This window comes from Colius striatus, chromosome 9, assembly GCF_028858725.1.
Source record: "Colius striatus isolate bColStr4 chromosome 9, bColStr4.1.hap1, whole genome shotgun sequence".
Classification (NCBI taxonomy): Eukaryota; Metazoa; Chordata; class Aves; order Coliiformes; family Coliidae; genus Colius; species Colius striatus.
Window position 1 is genome coordinate 687631 of NC_084767.1, and position 21157 is coordinate 708787.

At 42.9% G+C, this 21157-nt stretch overlaps 1 protein-coding gene across 3 annotated transcripts in view; it reads left to right on the plus strand.

Annotated features, from left to right (window-relative positions):
• Positions 1 to 1350: 1350 nt before the first annotated feature.
• The window catches only part of GALNT10 (polypeptide N-acetylgalactosaminyltransferase 10), a 91347-nt gene continuing 71540 nt past the window's right edge, over positions 1351 to 21157 (plus strand). For 2 of the 3 annotated variants that reach the window (XM_062002137.1, XM_062002138.1), the window contains exon 1: positions 1351 to 1673. In XM_062002137.1, coding sequence (XP_061858121.1) covers positions 1491 to 1673 — 183 coding nt within the window. In that variant the 5' untranslated portion in view covers positions 1351 to 1490. Of the gene's footprint in view, positions 1674 to 10233; positions 10335 to 21157 lie in introns of all 3 variants that reach the window. The other variant, XM_062002139.1, reaches the window with a different exon arrangement.

The following is a 21157-nucleotide window of genomic DNA, read 5'->3' on the forward strand; positions in this document are numbered from 1 at the left end:
CTCCACCCACAGAGGAACGGTGAAAGCATTAACATTTCTAGTAAAGAAATCAGCAGTCGAAAAGTTCTTGTTGATAATTAAAATGAAAGTACAAGCTGCCTTAACATGCAGTTAGACTTAGGAAGTGTAACCTTCTCTGCAAATTAAATGCTTTCCTCGATAATTTGGCTCTTTCAGTGGGCATGGAAATCTGCTGGAAGATGCCATCTAGTGGGTTATGGAAGTTTTTTGAAGTTTAAATCCACTTGCAAGAGTGAAAAGAACTGCAGATGCTGGGGTGTATAATGGTTTTCACAGACTTTCTGTTGTTGTTGTTCAAGGAAATAAAAAAATTGCCTGCAGGGGTTTACATTAGAAGAGACCAAATGTTTATTTTATCCGACCTCCTAGGGGGGCAGGGGACTGCCACAGCTCCACTGTTGACTTCAGCCAAGCCGTAGGGCTGTCCCACTGGCAGGGCATTCTCCTAAGCATGAGGGCTGTTTCTCATCATTTAAGGAAGGAATTCACCCCCCTTGTTGGGAAAACCTTTACAGCCATTGCTTCCTTATTAAAAAAACCGCACCAACCTATGCCTATAAATTATCTAGTTTATTCTATAGTAGAAACTACCTAATTGGTACCCAAATAAACAGCACTCCTTTCTAATGGGAGCCACTGATGGGGAACGGATTGGAAGCAACCCTGCCCGTCAGGAAGGCCACGGGCCCATTGGCCAAGGGCAGCTCCATGGATGGAGATGCCATGGACAGCAGCCCCACCATCCCTGCAGCTGCCACGTGTCCGTGGGGCAAGCTGCAGTCCTTCAGGGACCACCTACACCCCTCCGGGACCACCTGCAGTCCTTCGGGCAGCTCTACCCTCTCCTCCAGAGCCCCATTTATTCCCCCCTATCCCCGGGGGCCCGTTCCCTCTCGCTCTCCTCCCGTGCCGGATCCGTCCCTCCACACATCCCACGTGCTCCCTGTCTCACAAGCCGCTAATTCATTTTTCCGGGAGAGCCTTAAGGAGCGCCGCTCCGCCGCTTACTGGCCGCGGTTAATGCCGCCGGGCCGCTAATTGCGGAGCCTCTCTGAAGCGATTCATCGCCTCGGATTCCCCTCATCGACGGCCGGCTGGGAGCCCGCTCCCCGGCCTGTTCCGCGGCGCCCAGCCAGGCGCCCGCCGGTGCCCGCGCAGCCTCGGGCGGCCGCTATTGGAGGCTCCCGAAGGGCGGCTCGTTGGCGCGGAGCGGGCGGGCGCGCCGTCGGGGCGGTGGGCGGGGCCTCCCCGGGCGTGGGCGGGGCCTCCCCGGGCGTGGGCGGGGCCGGCGAGGCCACGCCCCCTCGCGCGCGGAGCGGAAGTACCGGAGTTGCCGCCCGCCGCTGCCGCCGCCGCGCGCGCGGGGGAAAGTTGGGCTCCCTGAGGGCGGCGGCGGGGGCGGCCGGGCTGGCGCGGCTCCCTCCTTCCCTCCTTCCTCCAGCGTCTCCTCCTCCCCGGCGGCGGTTCCGATGCGGCGGAAGCAGAAGCGGCTGCTGCAGGCGGTGGGGTTGGCGCTGGCCGCCCTCGTCTTCTTGCCCAACGTGGGGCTCTGGTCCCTGTACCGCGAGCGGCAGCTGGAGGGCGGCGGGGCGGCCGGCGGGGAGGGAGCCGCCGCCGCGGGGCCGCCGGGGGCAGCGGCCGGCGAAGCGCCGGTGAGTAGTGGCGGCGGGGGGGAGGGCGCCCAGCGGCCCCCCGTGTGCGTGCAGGGAGGGAGGTGGGAGCCGCTGGGCCAGGGGCGCGGGGCGGGCGGCGCTCGTGGGAGCGGCAGCAGCCGCCGTCGCCCGAGGCGAGGGCAGAAGGGGTTCGTGTAGGGAATGGGCGCGTCCCTCTCCCCGGTCACCAGGGGAAAGCCTCGGCAGTAGCTGGGAAAAGCGGGGAGAGAAGCAACAGCCGTCCCTTCGAGAGGAGGGAGCGAGGGAGAGGAGCGCTTGGACTCCTGTGCCCCCGAGGAGGAGCTGCTCTTCCATAGCCTCTGTCTGGGTTGCAGGGGAAACGCGAGTACTTTCTTGGCAATTGATGGATGCGGGGACCAGAAGATCTGCTTCCCTTTTTTGGCTGAGCTTGATAAGGGAATAAAGCGTTGCTTCTTGCTCCAGGGAGGAAAGAAGGGGTGTTTGTCCCAGCCTTATATAGAAGACGACAGGACAGGAATTCTGTCTCACATAGGTGCACCTCTGTGACATTTCTCTGTACCCGCCTTGGAAAGATACGGGAAGCAAACATCCCCTATTGCCTTGGGTCCCCCCAGAGATTAAACCAAGGGCTAGGAGAAGGTACCGAGTGAAGCCTGAAGATTATGTCTGTGTGTTGATCCTCCTTTGGGAAAAGACGAGCAGGTAACTCTTCCTGAGAGAGGCAGAGGATACCTGCTGGATACATGGCCTGGCGATTTTGCAGCTCATGACTGCATTCTTTTCTTGTCCCACTGGTGTAGTAGTAAATTTAATAGACAAACCCCTTCTGCTTAGTGTGTGAGAGTGGAAGGTTAGATCACCAAAACTAGACATTTGGAAGCTCAGTTAGCTGCATTTTCTTTTGGCTATGTAATTACGTTATCCCCTTCAGGGTTTGGCTTTGTACTATTAAAAATGATTGGGACTTGAAAGCTTAAAATGTCAGTGTGTAACTATCAGTTCAGCTGCTACTCTGTAAAAAGCCTCACACTAAGAACTCTTAGTTATCTAAGTCTTTCCTTCCTTAGAGGCTTGCCCCTATGACTGTACTGTAAAGGTGGAGAAACCTACTGTGGCAGTATCTGCTCTGAGGGAGAAAAGACTCTCTTTAGAAAGAGATGTAGTCAAACTGAAACTGAGCTCTTCCTTCCCAGAAGGAACATTTTTTTTTTTTCAGACTCAAGCATTTAGTGCAAGATAACCATGATTACATCTTTGTAAATGTCCCGTGCTGCTGGGGAAGGGGATCAGCTGTTACCTGCCATAAGCCAGTACATTTGTAGCGAATCCTCAAACCTGCAGAGAAATCCCTTTAACCTACACAGCAATCATTACATGCCTGGAGTCCCTGATGTTACTGCCTTATGCTTGTGTTTCTGTTGGATGTAGGGAATCTGTTTTGCATGAATGATGAAAATCAAGGCTTGTAGTCCACTGCTCGTAGCTTCACATGGTATATAGTGTTCCAATGAAATGAAGGCCACTGTAGAGTCACGTGTCTTCTAGAGGCTATGAGGTGAAAGTTGGCAATCATTCTTAGGAGGATTCAAAGTTCCCTGTTGAAAGTAGCAGTTAGTTCTAGTCAAACGTGTAAGAGATGAAAAAACTGACGATTTGACTTCTTGGTCTTGAGCTTCCAAAATTGTGCTTTGGGCTCTGGGTAGCAGTAAGTCAGACAGTTCCTACGGTGCAGTACATCACTGCTGATTTCTGTCTGTGTTCCATGTTCTTGGTATTTAGCTATGCTGTATTGCTTGTGTTATATGGAATGTTGACTCAATTTTTCTTTATGTCTGTTCAAAGTATGGCAACTACCAGTAAATTGAGATTTGCTTTTGTTTTGATGGTGCATTGAGCTGGGCAGTAAATGTCTGTGCAGCTTACAGGAGAAGTTGCAATAAAACCTCTCTGCACTTGTGTAAATCAGAGTTACTGGGTTTTAGGCTGAAGGCTTCTTCTTCCAGTCTAATTAACATGGAGTTATGGGCTGCAGTGGGTCTGTGAGTGAAGATATACTTGTATCATATGCCTGGTTTTTTGAAGGGCCTTGAAATGATAGCTCCTCTTACACTAGGCATGGGAAAACACACCCTAAAGGACACTTGGCTGTCTAGGTAAAAATAATTTCAGGTGAAACAGAGTCAACCAAATGTTTGGTTGGTTGGTTTTGCTTGTTTGCGGGGTTTTTTGGTGTATGACTTTTGGTTTGTTTGGTTTTTTTCTTGCTGCTGTTGTAGAGGTATCTGCCAGCTGACTGCAGAGGGTTTTTTTAGGCATCCTCAGATTCAATAGTTACAGCCTCTTTTCCTTGGTCCTGACAAGCATTCACAGCTTTTGTACTCACTGATCAACTTCCAGCTTGTAAATGAATATGCTGTTTATCTGCCTGTTCATGAAGCCATTTGAAAGAGCTGACTTCTTAAATACCAAAGCTCTAGATGATAGGACTCTATATCATAAAAAATTATATTCATAGCAGTCAGAAAAGATTTTCATCTGTTTCTGGCTGTAATTTGCCTTTTTGCACAGGCTGATCTTTGAATTGCGGACATTTGTGATGTGATACAGAATTGAGCTTTTCAATGAAATCTCTGTCCAGACTCCTTCTTTCTCTGTAAGTGGTGTCTGCTCTTTTAGTCTGTAGTTCTCTCTTTCAGAGTAGCAGCAAAAGGGGGGAAAAAGGTTTTACAAAACAGCTGAATGAAAGCTATAAAGCAATTCCTAGAACACAGAGTTGATGTTAACATTTTGAAGTTTAAAACCTGCTAGGAGTTCGCTTTGTTGTCTCTCTTGTGCTGCATGTTACCTTCGAAATGGCAATGTATCGATGTAGGTGATTTTTGCCTTATTTAATCTTCCTAGTGCCTGAAACAAATGTGTCAGAAAATTAAGCAATCAGAAGCCATATAAATATATTCTAGGAAAGATTATGCTAAGTGGTTTCTGCAGAAGTGCCTAGACAGCTAATTGCTTCTGTATTTACATGTTCAGAGGAAACATTGTGGTGGCTGAAAATAATGTATTGCTTTAATAAGGTGGATTAGGTCTGTGTTCTTCTGCTTTTGGGTTTCTTCTGCAGCTCTGTTGGGTGCTTCTTGCTCTGCAGCGAAGGTGCGGCCTTAAGTCATCAAGGTCTTGGCCTCAAGGTCGTGCTGTAGATCCCTTTAGAAAAGCTGATGCATGGAGTTACTCTTCATTACAGCTACATGCTCAGAAGTGGCCTTTATCAGTGTGTGTGTACAGTAACTCAGGAGATGATATGAACTAGGAAGTCTTTTGTTTTTTGTGGTGTGTGTGTAACAGGTCTGGTTAGCTTCCTGGCGTTTAAATGGGGATGACGGTATCAAGGTACTTGAAGTGTTTCTGCTGACAGAAAACATATTAGCTTAGAAGCTTGTTACACTTCATGATTCTACTTCTTTCCTCTCCAGTATGCATGTATCAGTATGCTCACAAAATGCAGATTGACTTTTGTGTAGTTTCATCTTTTTCTTTTTTTAACTGGTATTCAATAAATACAAACATATGAGCTATAGCTGTGGAGGTAGGAGGAAGCAAGAGAAACATCTCATCCTATTGTGTCTTGAACCTGCTGTTTGCCTTAGAGGCTGCTGGTTGTCCTCAGCCAAAATGTTTAACTGGTATGTAGTCCTGTGTTATGTAAACCACAGATGAGTTAGTTTGCAGGCTAGTGGTTTATGCTTGGGCTCGTGCAAGTACTTAAGTGACCTGTGCCAGGCAGAGGAACCTGTGTTGTCGAGGCAGAGATCCATGCTCGCTCTACATGAGACCTGTTATGGGAATGTAGCATCTGAACTCTGGGAGATACTAAGCTTGGACGTCCCTTGCTTTGAGTTACTGGCTAAAAGCATTGGAGCAAATTAGCTGCCTTTCATTGCATGCAGTTTTATCTGATATGATGCATGCTTTATAGACTCACCCTGTAGCTTGTTGTAGTAGTAATTTGTGCTCAATAAATTAACTCACAAGTATGATGGAAGTACATAAATCACATAGGTGATTATGTGGTGCCCTCTGCTGCCAGCCGACTGGAGTGAAGGGGAATGCACTTGCCTGCTGTCGTGAATGAGAAACCTACTGCAAACTTGTGATTGAAAAGCGGTTTGCAAGAATGCTTCTTTTTCTAAGTCTTAGGCTGTAAACTTTGGCTTTAGTGTAATTAAGCTTAAAGTTTCCTGCTAGTATTGCTGAAAATGTAGCCCTAATGATGAGGTGAGTGGAGAGGGACATGGTGCTGCCTTCCAGACTGTGCTGCTGCTGCTCGTGTCCTCCTCAGCGGAGGAGGTTGATCAGCTTTGCCATTGTGACCTGGATGCAGCTATGAAGCAGTCAAGGATTGTCAGCTTCATGTTGCAGTTGGCAAAAGCTAGTAAGCAACAGAGTGGTTTAGTAGGCTCTGTGCTGCCAAGGCTGGGGGAGAGGGAAGAAAAGGGCTTGGGAAAAGTAAAGGAAAAGCTTTCTGCTGTCTGCCAGGCAGAGGTAAGTAGAACAATCAAGTTGCCATGCTTCCTTGGCAGTTATGCTGATTGTGCCCTAAACCTCACTACTGACATTGAACTCTGGGGCCTGGCTCTTCATGGACTGCTGTGTTGGCAGTGGTATTTGCAAGATACTCGGTTGATATAAAAGCAAAGTTTGAAAAGCTAAGAAGCAGAGTATAAAACAATTGACATTTAAGGACTAGAGTGCAAGTGCTAGAGCTGAACAAGCCTGATTTAATGGAAAAGTGACCAATATCCAGTTGGACTACTCCGAGTTGGACCATTTCAGTGCACTTGTGAAACAAGCAGATTTTCCTGCACTGGGTAAGTGTGGCCTGTACTTCTGATTAGCAGTGACATGAAGTGAATGTGAAGTGGTTAAACCACCTCACAAATGTGCAAAGAACAATTTGGAAAATATGTTTATTAAGAAACTGGAGTTTTAGTGGTCTGCACTTGGGATCACATTATCCCATCTGTTGACCTTCACTGTAACAGCAACACAGAGCTGAATGAACAAATAAGCTGTATGCTAGATCTCCTAGGCCTGTGTGAAAAGAAAAGGTTTATTACACTTGTATTGTGTAGCAGGTGCTCCTGTTACCCGGCAAGTGGTTCCATGTTTCACCATTCAAGCATGCTCCATGAGTAGTTCTTAATAGCTGCAATAGTTACCTTTGTTCACAGAAGGAAGATTTCATCAGGAAGATTTTTATTTGGTTCCTGTCTTTTGGACTACCTTTTAGCTCACTAGTGAGAATGAGAATTGTGCAGTGATCTCCAGAGCTGTAATGCTTTTCCTGTATGAGTATGGATCAAAGCGTGAGAGACAGAAAGATTTAAGAGCAAGTTTTAAGTTATACGTTGGAATTAAACATTTCCTGACAGATAACTGCCATGTGTTTGACCAAGCCAACTGATAAGCTAACAGAAGGCTTCTTAACATCAGTGAGGAGTATTGGTGAAACTGGGCAGGACAATACTATCTATCAGACTTTCAGTTATGTGGTATCATCTTCTACTTTCTATTCAGATACAGTTACAGACATTACTGTGAAAAGGTAAAGAACTGCAGTTAACTTTCCCATCACTCTTGTATTTGCCTCCCTGTGGAGCCAGCTGGAACGTTACACTAGGTTAGAACCGATCCTCTCTAACCTGAACTCTAAGCAAACTGTTATCCAGGTGTAAAAGCTGTCTGCACACTACTTGTTTTCTTTGCAACCCTTTCCTATACCAGGCAACACATGCAGGTAGCCTTCAGCTTCTTCCTGTCAAGTAAAGAGCTGGTAGGGTGCATCAGGAGTTTATAGGAGGTATTTCTCTGTGTGCTTGAAATGCAGAGATTTGCTTTGATCTCCTCTGAAAGCAGGCATTTCAACCTGCTGGCTTGGTACCCAGAGCTGCCACAGACAGGCTTTTACGGAGTTCACCTGAACTGGAGTGCACTGCACAGAGTTGCACTATGCTCCAGGGTGGTGTAAATGCATTTGTAAACAAAGTTGCTGTGATATTTACGTTATGCTTCATGTTATCCATCCTGTTAACTCTGTAGTGTAACCTCTATGTTACGCTGCTTTGAATTGTTTCATAGTAGCATGAATAATGCATGATACTGTGTAGACATGGGGAGAGAAGTGGCTTCAGTGACTTAGTGCATATGAAATCTTTAAAAAGGGGTAGATGCTCTCAGGTTAAGTGACCAGAGTGTATGCATAGGTTCTCTTCTGGATCACCTTTACTTGAAAACTAGAAAGGAATTTTTTCCGTGGCTAAGTGGAGTAAAAGCTGGCTATTCTAATGGGATATACTGCCATGGCAAGCAGATAGTAATGATTAAGTAATCATTCATTTAAATAGTATTTAAATTGTTACTTCAATCAGATGGAGGTAGATTGGGTTAAAGCTGTTAACTCTTTGTTAACCTTGTATCTATCTGTTCCTATTCTAGAGTTGAATGGGAAACATCCTTCTGCAGTACATTAGCACTTTTTCTTAATCTAAGCTAATATCCCTGGACAGAATGGTTTCTGTCAGTCGTGGTGAAGTTTGACCAGCCACGTATTCCTTCTACTTACAGCCTGGCCTGGGATTCTTCTGCTTCTGGAGAGATGTCTAAAGGACGTTCTGACTTGAGTTCAGGTCCCAGCTTGTTTGTAAAACCTATAGCTGTTGGGGAGGCGATTTTTAGCAGTTAACAGAAAGTGTGAAACTGTTCATCAGGTTTCACAGACTCCTGAACAAATCCTGATGCTTGAGTCCCTTTCCGGACTATAACAGCATGATGCTTTCCAAATGATGATTTCCAAATCCAGGGATAACAGCCCCTCTCTTTTTCCAATTTTAAATTTTTATCTTCTTCTTTTGAACTACCTTTCATCTTGTTCGTGATGAATAAACTTTCAAATTCTCCTTTATCTCGTTAAGAGGCTACTTGCTGTTTTACCTCCAGTTCTGGCATGTTGCTCAGAACTTCATAAAGGCAGCTAGGAAGTGATACTGTTCTTGCTTTGTTCAACATGAAGCCTAGCCTCTCAGTGGTAATGGGATCTTTTCTATCAGTGTAACCGACACTTGTGGGGTTATTTCCTGTATTTTGTGTTACCCTGGCTAGGTGACGGATGGGTAACACGAAAGGGAGTGTTTATTTCCACAGCTTTGTTAAGAATATAAGTAGAACGGGATATCAAATGATGGCTGCCTTGTCAGACTGTGCTGCTTTTGTTAGATTTAAAGGGTCTGGCAAACGATCGGAGATAAGTGAATCAATATGTAGCACAAAGAGCTGCCAGGCAGCCCTGCTTTTCAAATGCCTAAGTAGAAGAGTAACTTCTACTGTGTCTGAGATCTGCTGGCAACTCTGCATCCAAAGTCCTGTGGACCCCCTAAAATAGAAGAAATATGTCACTTGATACGTCTCCTTATTGTTCATAAACTTGATAAAGGTTTAAATTGCAGCTTCAAAGGGGGAAGTCTACCATTTTTTGGTCCTTAAGTTTGCTTTTCTTTCTAAATGATCATCTCTCTTCTCTGCCCTTTTGCAGTTCCTCCATTTTCTCTAATCTTAGCTCCAGGGTTAAAAGAGAGCTCTCTAGAGCATATATCTATTATTAAGGCCTTTTACCCACAGTTACAGCTAAGTATAAGCAGTGCTCCAGTGTTACTGATACCCAGGGAAGAAACTTGCTTTGGTAGAAAAGCTGCTGATTTTATTACAACTGAACTCTCTACGGTCCCAGTCGTGGACTTCCCTCTGATACCACTTCATGCCTTCCCACATTAGTTATCTTTCGAAGGCTGATGACCATCAATGGCATATCTTCAGTAGCTCACGGGAGTAAAAATATTTTGTTCTGCCTGTCATTTTCTTGGAAACACATTCTGCCAGCTATTGAGTAGTGTCCCTCGTGGGTGTATTCAAAAAGCTCGAGGAAATGTCATCCAGCTCATTTCCAAGGTCTGACTTCTTTGGGTCTTGCTGTCCAAGCATCTGAAGTAAAACACAGCTTTCAATAACTGTACAGATGATTGATGGCGTTCACCAGCCTTTCTTCTTTCTGGAGGTTGTGATATAAACACATGAATGTGTTGTCACCAGTGTGAGTTAAGGGTAAAATTCTTCAGTCTAGGTGCTCTTGTAGGTCTTACAGTTATAGTGAGCAAGAGCACACTTAGAGGCAATTACTAAACAGTAGCTGATGGCTTAAAATTTGCACCCTACAAAACTTGGTTTATGTTACAGTTTCCTTTGATTTCTGTACTCCTGAGTCAAAAATGAAAAAGCAGTTTAGATATATTAAAGGCTTAAAATGGAAACCCTGTTTTAAGACAGTTGGTGTAAATCCTTTGGGTATTATGATTCTTTCCTTGGCCAGAAATAGAAAGCAAAGGAAGGGAGGAGGATGGATGGAGTCATCAAAGACTTGGCTTCATAGTGCCATCCAGCCTTGTGGGGTTCATGTTTAACATTTATTTGGTGACTCTTTCAGTCCCAAATCCTCATTAATTTTTCACCTGTAATACTTTTTTCTTCCCAGTTAGCAGAAGAGGTAGCAGAAAGCAACTTCTAAAAAAGTCTTTCAAAACAGTGAATGCTGACATCCTTCCCTGTTAAGCTGAGTATTGCGTCTGCAACAAGGTAACTAAACTTATGTTCAAAATGCCTCTCCTCAGCATTTTTATGTTTCTCACATGTATGTTGTGTAGCTGCTGTAGCACTGACCTGACAGGGTTCCCTGATGCAGCTTTCAAATAGAGAACCTGGCCCATTCTGTGTGATGTGGTTCACAAGGTGGCTACTGAAGACAAACTTCCAAAAGGCATTTCAGAATACCCTTTTAAATGCACAGAAACTGCAGCTGTTTACTGAAATAATGACCAACCAAGGGGTTACATTTTAAATGTGTTAAAATGTGGCTTTCCAGGTACAAATATTTCAGTTTGGGTCTTAAACTTGCATGTCTGTAAATGAACTCTGTTTTCCTGCTGTACAGCTATTTGTTCATAAAAATAAAGGAGTTGCAGAATAACAGTAAATCAGTCTGTCTCCTAAAAGAACTTTCTGGATGCATCAAGTCATGGAATCATTATGGTTGGAAAAGACCTTTAAGATCATCAAGTCCAACCACTAACCTCACACTGCCAAGGCCACCACTAAACTAAACTATATCCCTTGGTACTTCATCTACACATTTTTAAAATATCTAGGGATGGTGACTCCACCTTCCTGGGTAGCCCATTCCAATGCTTCATAACCCTTGTAAAAGTAGTGTTCAGTCTAAACCTCCACTGGCACAACTTAAACCCATTTCCTTGTGTTCTGTCATTCGTTACCGGAGAGAAGAGATAAACCTCCACCCCACTACAAGTCCTGTTCAGGTAGTTGTAGAGAGGGATCATTTGTCCTCTCAGCCTCCTTTTTTTTACTAGTCTTCCTTTCCAAAAAAATCTGATTAGAATGACACTGTCTCTGTTGGTCAAAGTCTTGTGATGTGTTAGAGCTGTTTAAGATCTCATGTGGGGACAGTCGTCTGTCCCTCCTCCATGCCGAGCTGGAACTGCTTTGCTTCTGCTCTGTCGAACAACTGTTTTTAAAAGATTAAGTTGTTATGAGAAGGTGTGCTCTGCATGATCTCTAAAGCCTGAAATCCTTTGCTTGCAGTTGGGTGTACTCCTTTTCAAGAGAAAGTCATCCTCTTTGTCTTTGCTTATGATTTGGAAGATCTAGCACTTAAGACCTTTGGTTTCACTCAGTGGAAGATCATGTAGGCTTGTCTTGGTGTAACTTACCTTGACTTGTGTTCAGATTCATTTGGGAAATTACTTTTACCTAGTTCATGACGCTGGCAAGAAAGCAGTTTTTCTCCATGATGGAAAAGAGGTTGGTGTTTTTCTTTCTTCAGCTTACCTAACATTTCTCAGCCTTCAGATGTAGTCCAAAGAAGAAATTTTCATGGGCAGTAGTAAGCCTGAGCTGTTCCTTAATAAATAAAACAGGTGAAACGGAGCTTGAGTGTTCTTAATGTTTAGACCAAAGTTTTCAAGGATGTCTTAGAGTGTGATGTTTCTTTGAAAAATAAGAGTCTTAGTGACTTTGATCTAGGGTAATACAAAAATAACCATGTAACCAGGTCTGGCATCCCATAAGGTTTTTTATGGTTTTCTGTCTGGTTTTTTTTTGAAAGAGTGAGCAACTCCTTTACTTCTGCTCTGACTGACTTTAATCTTAACTCTGCTTCGTTGGAAGTGGCTCTCTTTAGAGACTGTACTTTCAGTTCAGATGAGTAAAAGCAAAATATATTTTCTCACTAAAAAAAATCAGAACCCCAAAAGCTAGATAAATACAGACATAACTACATTGTAAAGGGCTTCAGTTAGGCAAGTAAGTTATTTTCTGTAACATTACAGAAGGTCACTTAAATTTAGCCTGACTGTCAGTTCGTGTTAGCCACTACATAACAAGCTTATTCTGGATCTCAAAAAGAAGTGAACCCTGTGATTATCTTCTGTCTTCTCATTTATCGTTCAGGTGGCTTGTTGCCAGGGTTTAGAGTGTGATAGCCAAGTAATAAGAAGTAACCCTTTTTCCCCCTCTCCTGCCTATGTTAGTTTTGCTGTTCCACCAAATAACACTCCGGACTGGCACTACTCTTTGATTCTCAAGCTGCAGCTTACTCTGTTGGAAATATCTAAAACTCCTATTGATGTTTAGCTGTTGCATGCCATCTCTTTTTTTTTTTTTTTTGACTGCTTTGGAAAATGATTCAAGGTACTAATTTAGCCTGGCAAAAAAAAAATCTCCCTTCAGAAAACCAGCATCTGTTCACAGGTGTTGTTCATAGCAGCAAAGAAGTTATATTGGTACAAAGTGTTTGGAATGAGACTTCTCAAACTTATTTTGTTTGCCTCATTCAGGGGGTGTGGAACTAAGCTGCCAAATCACCTGCAAAATACTGGAAGACCTAGGATTTTATACAGAAACTGGAAGAAGTGTATTTGGTTATATGTATGGAGACAGACGACTATCCAACTTACCATTGTTGCCATTTTCCTTCTGTTGCTGATGACTCTTTGGAAATGTGGTTCTTTACCTATTCTGCCTCAGATTGTTTCAGGTCTTCAGATGTGGATTGTACTCTGTGTGTAGGGATGCAGGAGATGGGAATTCTTACCTGCAACATGTGAGGGTCCTACTTGTGTTGTCCTTGATTTTGATTGCTGCAGAGAATCTGTGTATAAGAGATAATAGGTTTTCTTTCACCATATTTGCATATTTTCTGCAAATAGACTTGGGCCAGCTGATTGCAGAAAAAGTCCTCAGCAAAGCAATTAAACTAACAAGAAAGTGTGTCGAACCTCAATCCGTGCCAAAGCTTTTATCAGCGTAAACTAATACTCGTTACCACGGGTGAAAGGCATAAGCTCTGGAAGCAAGTGATGTTTTGTGGCTTTCCAAGTGCCAATATTCTTATAATAAAAGGCTGCTCATAGTAGAAATGCATAAGAGATGCTGTGAATTGATGCACATGAGCAGGAAACACTGGCATTGCTGGTAAATTAGCTGGGAATTGTCAATTGTGTAAAAGAAATCAAATATTGGCTTAACATGAAAATGTTAAATGAAATATAAAACTACAGGTTTTCTCTCTGGATATTTGAAAACAATAACAAGTCATCTGAAAACTTGTTATTTAGAATTATTTCTAGAGGGTATGAGTTTTCAAGACTAATGCAGTGAAGTCTATTTTTATAGTCCTTGAAAACAAAACCTGACAGACCGTATTTGCCAGCACTTACATGGCTCTGGTGACAGTGTTTCTTTTTAAAGCATGCCAGAGGAAATGCTCTGTGCCGAAGCATATGTCAGTGATTAGTGGGACCAGTGCTGCAGGATGAAGTAGGAAAAATGTGGTTGTGTGTAGCAAAAGCCAAACGGACAGAACATGACAAGTGTAGCAGTTCATAGATTGGTTTTACAGTGGGAATGGAAAATTGTTATCTTTATCTGTTTGCGACTGACATGCCATCTTCCATATCAGTTGAGGTTAACTGAGAGGACAACTGGTGCCTTTCTCTGTACGTTTCCCTTAATTTCTTATTCATTTACAAAACTGTTTGCCCTTTGACTCCATCACTCCATCATCCATTTATATAGCACAGGTATTTGCATGTTTTGTTTATGCAGAGTGAACTGAAAGCCCTAGGAAGTGAGAGACTTTGGTACCCAACTCTTTTTGTGGGTTTAGGCCTAAGTGTATTTAATGGCTCGGGCAGAGAGTGATCCTCAGAAACTGTCTGACCCACTCCAGACCTGACATCCTGGGTCCAGAGTTATTCCCAGTCAAGCCCCTGGGGCACATGCTTAGGTTTTCCTTCCAAGTAGCTCTTGCCACAACCTCCTTCCTGAAGGCCAGCAACCATCCTTAGCATTGACCACCTCTTGTCAAGGAGGCTGTGTTCAGAGCACAGCTCTCAGATCTGAGTTCTCCATGACTTGTGTGAGACTGCAGGTGCTTGCATTTGAAGCTTTGGGGTAGAGTGGGGAGGAGAATGGTGCCTTGCTACCTTTCCACACAGATCATTGATGGCTTTTACTTGAGTGTTGCAGTGCAGTAGCTACAGCTCTCAGACAGCTTGTCCTCACTGCTTTGTGCAAAACAAGAATTGACTCTGTTCTGTGTTTGAGAGGAAGAGGCCACCTTGTATATGAGGACCATGTACCTAAGACCTGGAGAACTCAAAGGTCAAAAGTCTGTCATACCCATTTGTTCTGAATTTGATCCTGAAGGTGTTCACAGACCATACTAGAGGACACGGGCCTCATTGTGGGATGGCAAAGCTGGAAGTTGAGCTGCGAGATACACAACATTGCAATACCAAAGTTTCTTGTAGATTTAGCCCTTGACATCATAGATACATTGATCACTCAAGTGCTGTTAAAGATGTTCTGCTGCTTTACCCTATTCTTCATATCTTGTCAGTTATATTTTCTGTTCAATATAAATGGGAGTAAAATGGAAATGCTCTGCTCCCTTTATCACAGTTCATGTCTGTATTTGAACTTTGCTCATGTTTGTTTATGAAAACTGCTTGTTTCCCCCTCTGGAAATCTCTCTGTTGGAGCAGCTCAATACAGCTTGGATTAAGGCAAGTTGCAAGAGGTTAGAGAATCCTTGAAAACTAGAAAAAGAAAGTGTTGGACTGCAGTGTTGCATTACGTTGCTAGAGTAAAAATTTGACTCCTCTTTTTGTAGAGTAGACATTTGACTGTTAATATTTAAAGAAATAATACAAGAAGCCAAGTTATTTCCAATTAAATCCAAGTTATGAAATAATTGTCATGAGCTCACTACGGCTGTGACTTAGCTGTCTTATGCTTTTTTGTGTGTGTAAATGTTCTTGTGTTTAAGAGTTTAAAGCTGTTTTAGGTCTGTTATTTGCTAGCCTGGAAATTTCTTGCTTTTGAGTGACTTGAGATAATTGGAAAAAATGGAATTAAATTCCTTGAGTCCTTTAGGGAAAAGTGGTGGCTTCGTGAGGATTGATTTTTATATTTCTATAGCACACAGGAGTCCCAGTCAGAAATCTACAAGGAGAAAGTAAAACACTCAAAGACTGCTTCCCATAAAGAAATATCAACGGAAAATCTATTTATTTTCCTTCCTTAAAAGTTGTTCCGTAGAAAATGCCTTAAAAATAGTTTGCTGACACTTGTATCAAAAAAGCAGCTTCTCAGCAGTGCAGTAATTTGATTTTTATACTGTATCACAAGTACTGTACAGCTTTCTGAAAGGCACAGCTAGAAAATGTCACTGGTGATTGAATCCAGTCTTGACCAAAAATACAGAAGATTGTTTTCTGATGTGTGATGCAAGAGATTCCTGGATCCAGTTTCTTCCTCCTTTGCTTGTCAGAGTTATGAAAGGATCTGACTTTAAAACCTTGATTATTTTTAATCTCTCTTTAATTCTTTACAACTGTTAAAGATCTAAGTGTTGAAGAGGAGTACTGCCATACCTCGTTTGTGAGTCACACCTTCACAGTAACAGGACGTCTTCGGCAAAATGTTTTCAAGCTCAGTGAAGCTGGATCCATTAGTAATGGGTTTGTGTGAGCTTTTGGCTGTACCTGCATATATAGTCTGGTGAGGTTTTTTTAGCAGACTGTGGACAAGTGGCTCACGGAAAGGCTTCTGCTCCTGAGTAACAAAGGAAAGGCAGTGGCTCTGGAAGATCAGCAATGAAGCAGGATGTTCGTCCCTCCTCTTCTGATTGAAAGCTGTGAAAAACTGTGTCTCATGCTTGTGAAGTTGTGTGATGCATTGTTAAGGTGGACCTCTTTGACTGCAGCCATCTCCATTCAGCAAGTGGAAAAGAATAATAAAGAAAATATACTTCCAATCCTATTTATAAACTTTGTCAGTTTAACATGAATGAATTTGGGCATGTGTTTGGTGCTGGTGGATTATGTAGTTAGGATTCATTTCTTGCTTCCTAAACAAGACCATGTAACACGTTCAGTGTGTATGTGTAATCAGTTATTGGTTCTGTGCTCTGTGCAGTCAGGAGTAAAGAGATCAGTTAACTGCACCTGGATCTTCCTTGAAATCACAGGGTGCAAATCTTCTAAAACCTCTGAAAACTCAGTGGCTCCTCAGAAGAGAGAGCTTGTTGGCAGAAGCTGGAAGCTGCTTGATTATAAATACTTTTCAAATTTAACAAAATATAACCCAACATTTTAATTTGATACCTGGGCTTATTAATTTAATATTTACCTTAACGATTTTGCTTAGTATATAATGGAGCTAAATGATTTCTGTAACAATCTCCTCCAAAAGACCTTAATCTTTAGACATTATAGAACTTTAAAAAGCAGGGAGGGAGAAGCAGCAGTTGCAAAGATATCACCTGGTTTCTTGAAGCTCCTCAAGTTTTAAGTGTCATTTGTGGTTCAAAGCAATATTGGCTTTAGCTTATGTCACAAAAATTTCCTCCGTACTAGTCTGCAGAATATCTTGGACAACCCACAGTAAGCAAGTAAGAACTTAGTGTGGTCTGCAGCCAGAATGGTAGAGGCATTCTTTATGAAGAGAAGAATGCTCTTTAGCAAAATAACTGCACAACGGCCTTTCCAAAGGGATTTTGTTCCTCCACCAGTAGCCAAACGGTGGCTTGTGTCCCTGGAATGCAGAATGTTTGAGAAATGGCACAGTTTGCTGTGTTAGTTTAGGTACATCCCTGCCATGTAATGCTGTACTATGGCTTCAGTCAGTACTGCAATATTAAAGGTTTTTGCATCTTTGTTGTTGGCTTCTGCTTACCAACCCTGCCTTTGCTGAGAGGTGGCTATAAGAGAACACAAGGAATGCTGCCAAAACTTTAATCCTCTGACTGCTGCACTCGAGATCTTTGTAATTCCTCTGTTTGGGGTTGGAAGGATAGGCATGGAAGGTTGTATTATTCCTTGGATAACCAATCTGTTGCAGTTTTTCTTACCTTTGGGATGTATATCTGTGTGCCCAGTCTCAAATGGATTGCTACTTCAGTGATTCTTGCTCTTCATAGTGGTTTACATTCCAGCCCAGCATAGGACAGTAAGAGAGCTGACGTAGTTCTTGCCAATCACACATTCACTGACCACTAGAAGAGTCACTAATTGTTCCACTTCCCAAGTGCAGAGGCTGGTGTGGGAATGAGGAGCGCAATAAATGGCTGTTTTTTCATCTTGTCCTCAGATAACATCCTATTCCAAACCCAGCTGGCAGAATGGGCTGCATTGGGCAAAACACTTGGCACTGACTCTAGCAAGGCTGGCGGTTTTGTAGTACTAGACAGCTGGCATCCCATGGATCTGACAGAGCTTGACATAACTATTAATCTCTGTTAATGGGATTGCCTGAGTGGCTTCAGTTTTGCATTGTGGAGTCAGCAAGGTGGATGCTTCAAGTCCATGGGACTGAATTTGCACTCCCAAGCACCCATCCATCCAGCTCCAAGGTGGAGACCATATTCTGGTGCAGCAGATTATGTGCAGCTGACACAGGAGGTGCTTGCACTAAAGCAGCAGTCTTGGAGGTAATGGATTGCATGTCCTCTCTTGCTTGAATCTGTGAGAACTCTGTCTGTCTAGTTATCTACAGCTTGAAATTGAAAGAAAATGCCTATTTTGTAAACATTTTTGTGTATATATAAGAAGCTGTAAATGTTAAGGTGTTTTGTTGTCCTTAAATGTAATGTACCACCTAGAAACTGTGACATCAATCGTCCGGGCAGCTTTCAGAAAGAAACATCTCTGCTGTAGTTTTTGCTCTGAGTTTTGGTTGCTAGAAGGAGACCTGCTGTAGTTTGGAAAGGTTATAGTTGAAAGAAGTTAGAAAGCAGCGGCCAAGCAGAGTGTAATCTCCTCAAACTAATCTCTTGGGAACTGTGCTTACTTTTGATATGCCTTGAAATGTCTAAGCCTTCTCTAAAGAGTAAAGGAAAGTTCATTGGTACCCAGACAAAGACGCTTTGGCCATCACGACTTATATGTTGTCTGCGCTTAGCTTGTGGGCGAGTAAGTGCTGTCTGAGCTGTGGGTATAAGGTGCTATGCAACATATTTTAGTAGCACTTAAGCTCCCTTGACCTAATTCACTTGCTTTTTTTTTGCTGGAGCATGGATTAACAGGGGCTTGCTAGTGTAAAAAGTAAGCAGCAGTTAATTCTTGTAAGTCAAGTCCTGTGCAGCTGTGATTTGGATAATGCCATCTTTTTGAAAAAAATGGGACAAGCTCCTCAAATGAACATGACAAGTGTTAGGCGAAGGTGATCCTGGTGCCAGATGAGAGCCAAATTGCATGTTTACTACTGGCTGTGCTGGCTACTGACTGTTTCTTGCCTTCTCCAAGTCACAGCTGATCTCAGGTCTGCCAGAGCAGGCTTCCTTGGGGGCTGTAACACATTCCACAGGATTCCAGATTGTTCTGAAAATACTTTCTAAATGCTGTCTTAATTAAAGATTTCTTTAAGTCAGAATTATTAAAATGTTCCAGGCATTTTCTAGAAGTCTCTGAAAGCTGACTGTACATTCCTTTCAGCATTGATCTACTGCCTGTTATGGCTTACAAAGTAGTACTGTGTTGCTTGTGGGTTACAGATAAGTTCAAATAAAAGTATGATTTTTGTTGCAGCAGTTTGCCTTCAGGTGAGCTGACATTGCCATTGGGTCACTCTTCAGGATTTTGCAGTTGTGTAGTTGTGGTCCTTTAGCAGTAATGGGAAAAAACCGTATAGTGTTCCTGGGATGGCATTTCCAAAATCCCTGGATAAGTCACACCAGATAGTGCTGCCTAAGACAATAAACTAACAACCATCTAAAATGTTGTTGCTTTGTTTTACTGAACCTGTAGCTGCTTCTAAAACACTGGATGATCCTACATATAGGGTTTGTACTTTACAGAAAAAATGCATTGTGCAGTTACGGACGGCTCACACAGCTGTGGTGCTGCAAGTATGTAATATGCTCCTTGGGTGGTTTAAAGGTAACAAGTGATTAAGAAAAGTTCCTTTACAGACAAGTTGCACTGTCCTGTGTCTGTCCCTAGCAATATCTGTTAGAAGAGGTATTTCTCTGCCATTATGGCTTTTAGATACATATACTGACATGGATCGTGTGCTGTCGTTTTGGGTGTCTAATTAGGGGTTTAGGATTTTCAAGGCACACTGCTACATGCTGTATTCTGTGTCTAATTGAAAAGACTGTGTATTGGAGCAAAGGGAATTTCTGAAGCAGTAAAGCAAAGTTCTTAGCTTAAAAGATGTATTTCTAAGCTCTAGCTCTATCTGCTCTCCTTTCAAATCCATGTTACGTTCTTTGTTACACTTAGCTGGTGGTTCTGGAGGAACTTGTGGCTTCGGCAGAGTTGTCACCTTTTCCTGGTGAGCTCAGCTGACTTCTGCCAACGATGATATTCAATCTCCCTTTTACTCAACCAGCGTTAGAAAAATTTGACTGCTGGTTCAAAGATGAGCTCACTGCAGAGGTGTCTTTCTGAGCTTGTCATTGGCCTTTGACATTTTGCTGCCCGATTCTGTAAGGCTATAAAAGGTTTTTAAAAAGTAATGAAATCAGAACCTTATTAGTTCATGTTGCTTCTGCTGGGGCCCATGAGCAACCCTGAAACTGCTTGTCAAGGTGCTGTTAAGTTTCTGACGGGAAATTGCAAGAGCATGTCAGGTTAGAACTCAACCTGAAAACAAAGATGTTTGTAGAACACTATTGTCATGTACACAATCCCCAAATTTTTTTACAATAAGGTGTTTTTTCTGCTTTCTTTGCAGGCTAATAGTGTATCAAAAGCCATGTAATTATCTATTCTTATTAAGGTTCTGCAGGTGGAATGAATGACTGTCTCCATATTTGCTGTGCAATTACTGTTAAGTAACAAGAAAGTCTACTAAGTGGTCAGTCAGCAAAAGCATTACTGGGAAACGATGAGGATATTGAGCACTTAAAAGCTAAAGACAAATTTTGAAGTGTCTATTTTGTTCTGAAAGAAAGATGGGAGGCAGTTCTTACAAACTTTGGACTGAGATCAGAGACTAAACGGTGAAGGCAATAAGTGAGTGCATTAATCTATGAGGCTGAGAAAAACTTTTCGAAGAGAACATAGTATGACAGGGCTGTTTATCTTCTGTAAGTTTCCCAGAAGGTATGAACCCAAGCTATGTTGTGCTCAGCATCTTGTGTCATTGTACTAGATAACTTCTTTGTAAAATATGCTACCCAGAGAGGTCACTTTTCTAGCACAAGGCTTGCCTCTCTGTTCCTGCTGTGTTCTGGAAAGCGTTTTGCAGATTTGCCTTGTTTGTGAGAGGCGCTTCCTTCCAGAGCAGCACAGCTTTAAAAAATAGAGTTTAGAGCTGCTTGTGTTAAAAAGATAAGGCAATAACATGGTTGTATGACAGTTGCGTCTCTGACCCACAAAACGACATCTGTTGGGGAAGATTTATGTAGTCTTTTGACTACTTCACTCTGAAGCACAATTTTTGTGCTTATTCAGAGGATTTCTACTTGCGGTATGTAATTTTCCCGGTTCTCTTGCTCTGGATTTGGACGGGGGACTGTTCTTAGGAGTGTGAGACTCTTTGTTTCCAGACCACAAAGCTGTGCTGAACATTTGATATCTGTTTTGAGTTGGACATGCTTGCCTGCCTGTTGGGCAAGTTGTTTCAGTTGGCTTCAGCCTTTCTGTACAGAAATGCCTGTTTGGGCCATAGGAACAGATGAAATAGCTGTTTTTCCAGAATGTTTTGCTTGAGTTGTCTCTAAAGCCAAAGCCACGGGAAGCTTTTTAATACAGTAATTTGGCATGAGCAAATGTAAAGTTAGGCAAAGCATGTCAAGCTAGTGGCAGCTGAAGACTTGTGGAGAAGCTTTCCCTAAAGGAAGGGAGCAGCTTTCCAGAGTGTCTTAGCAGCAG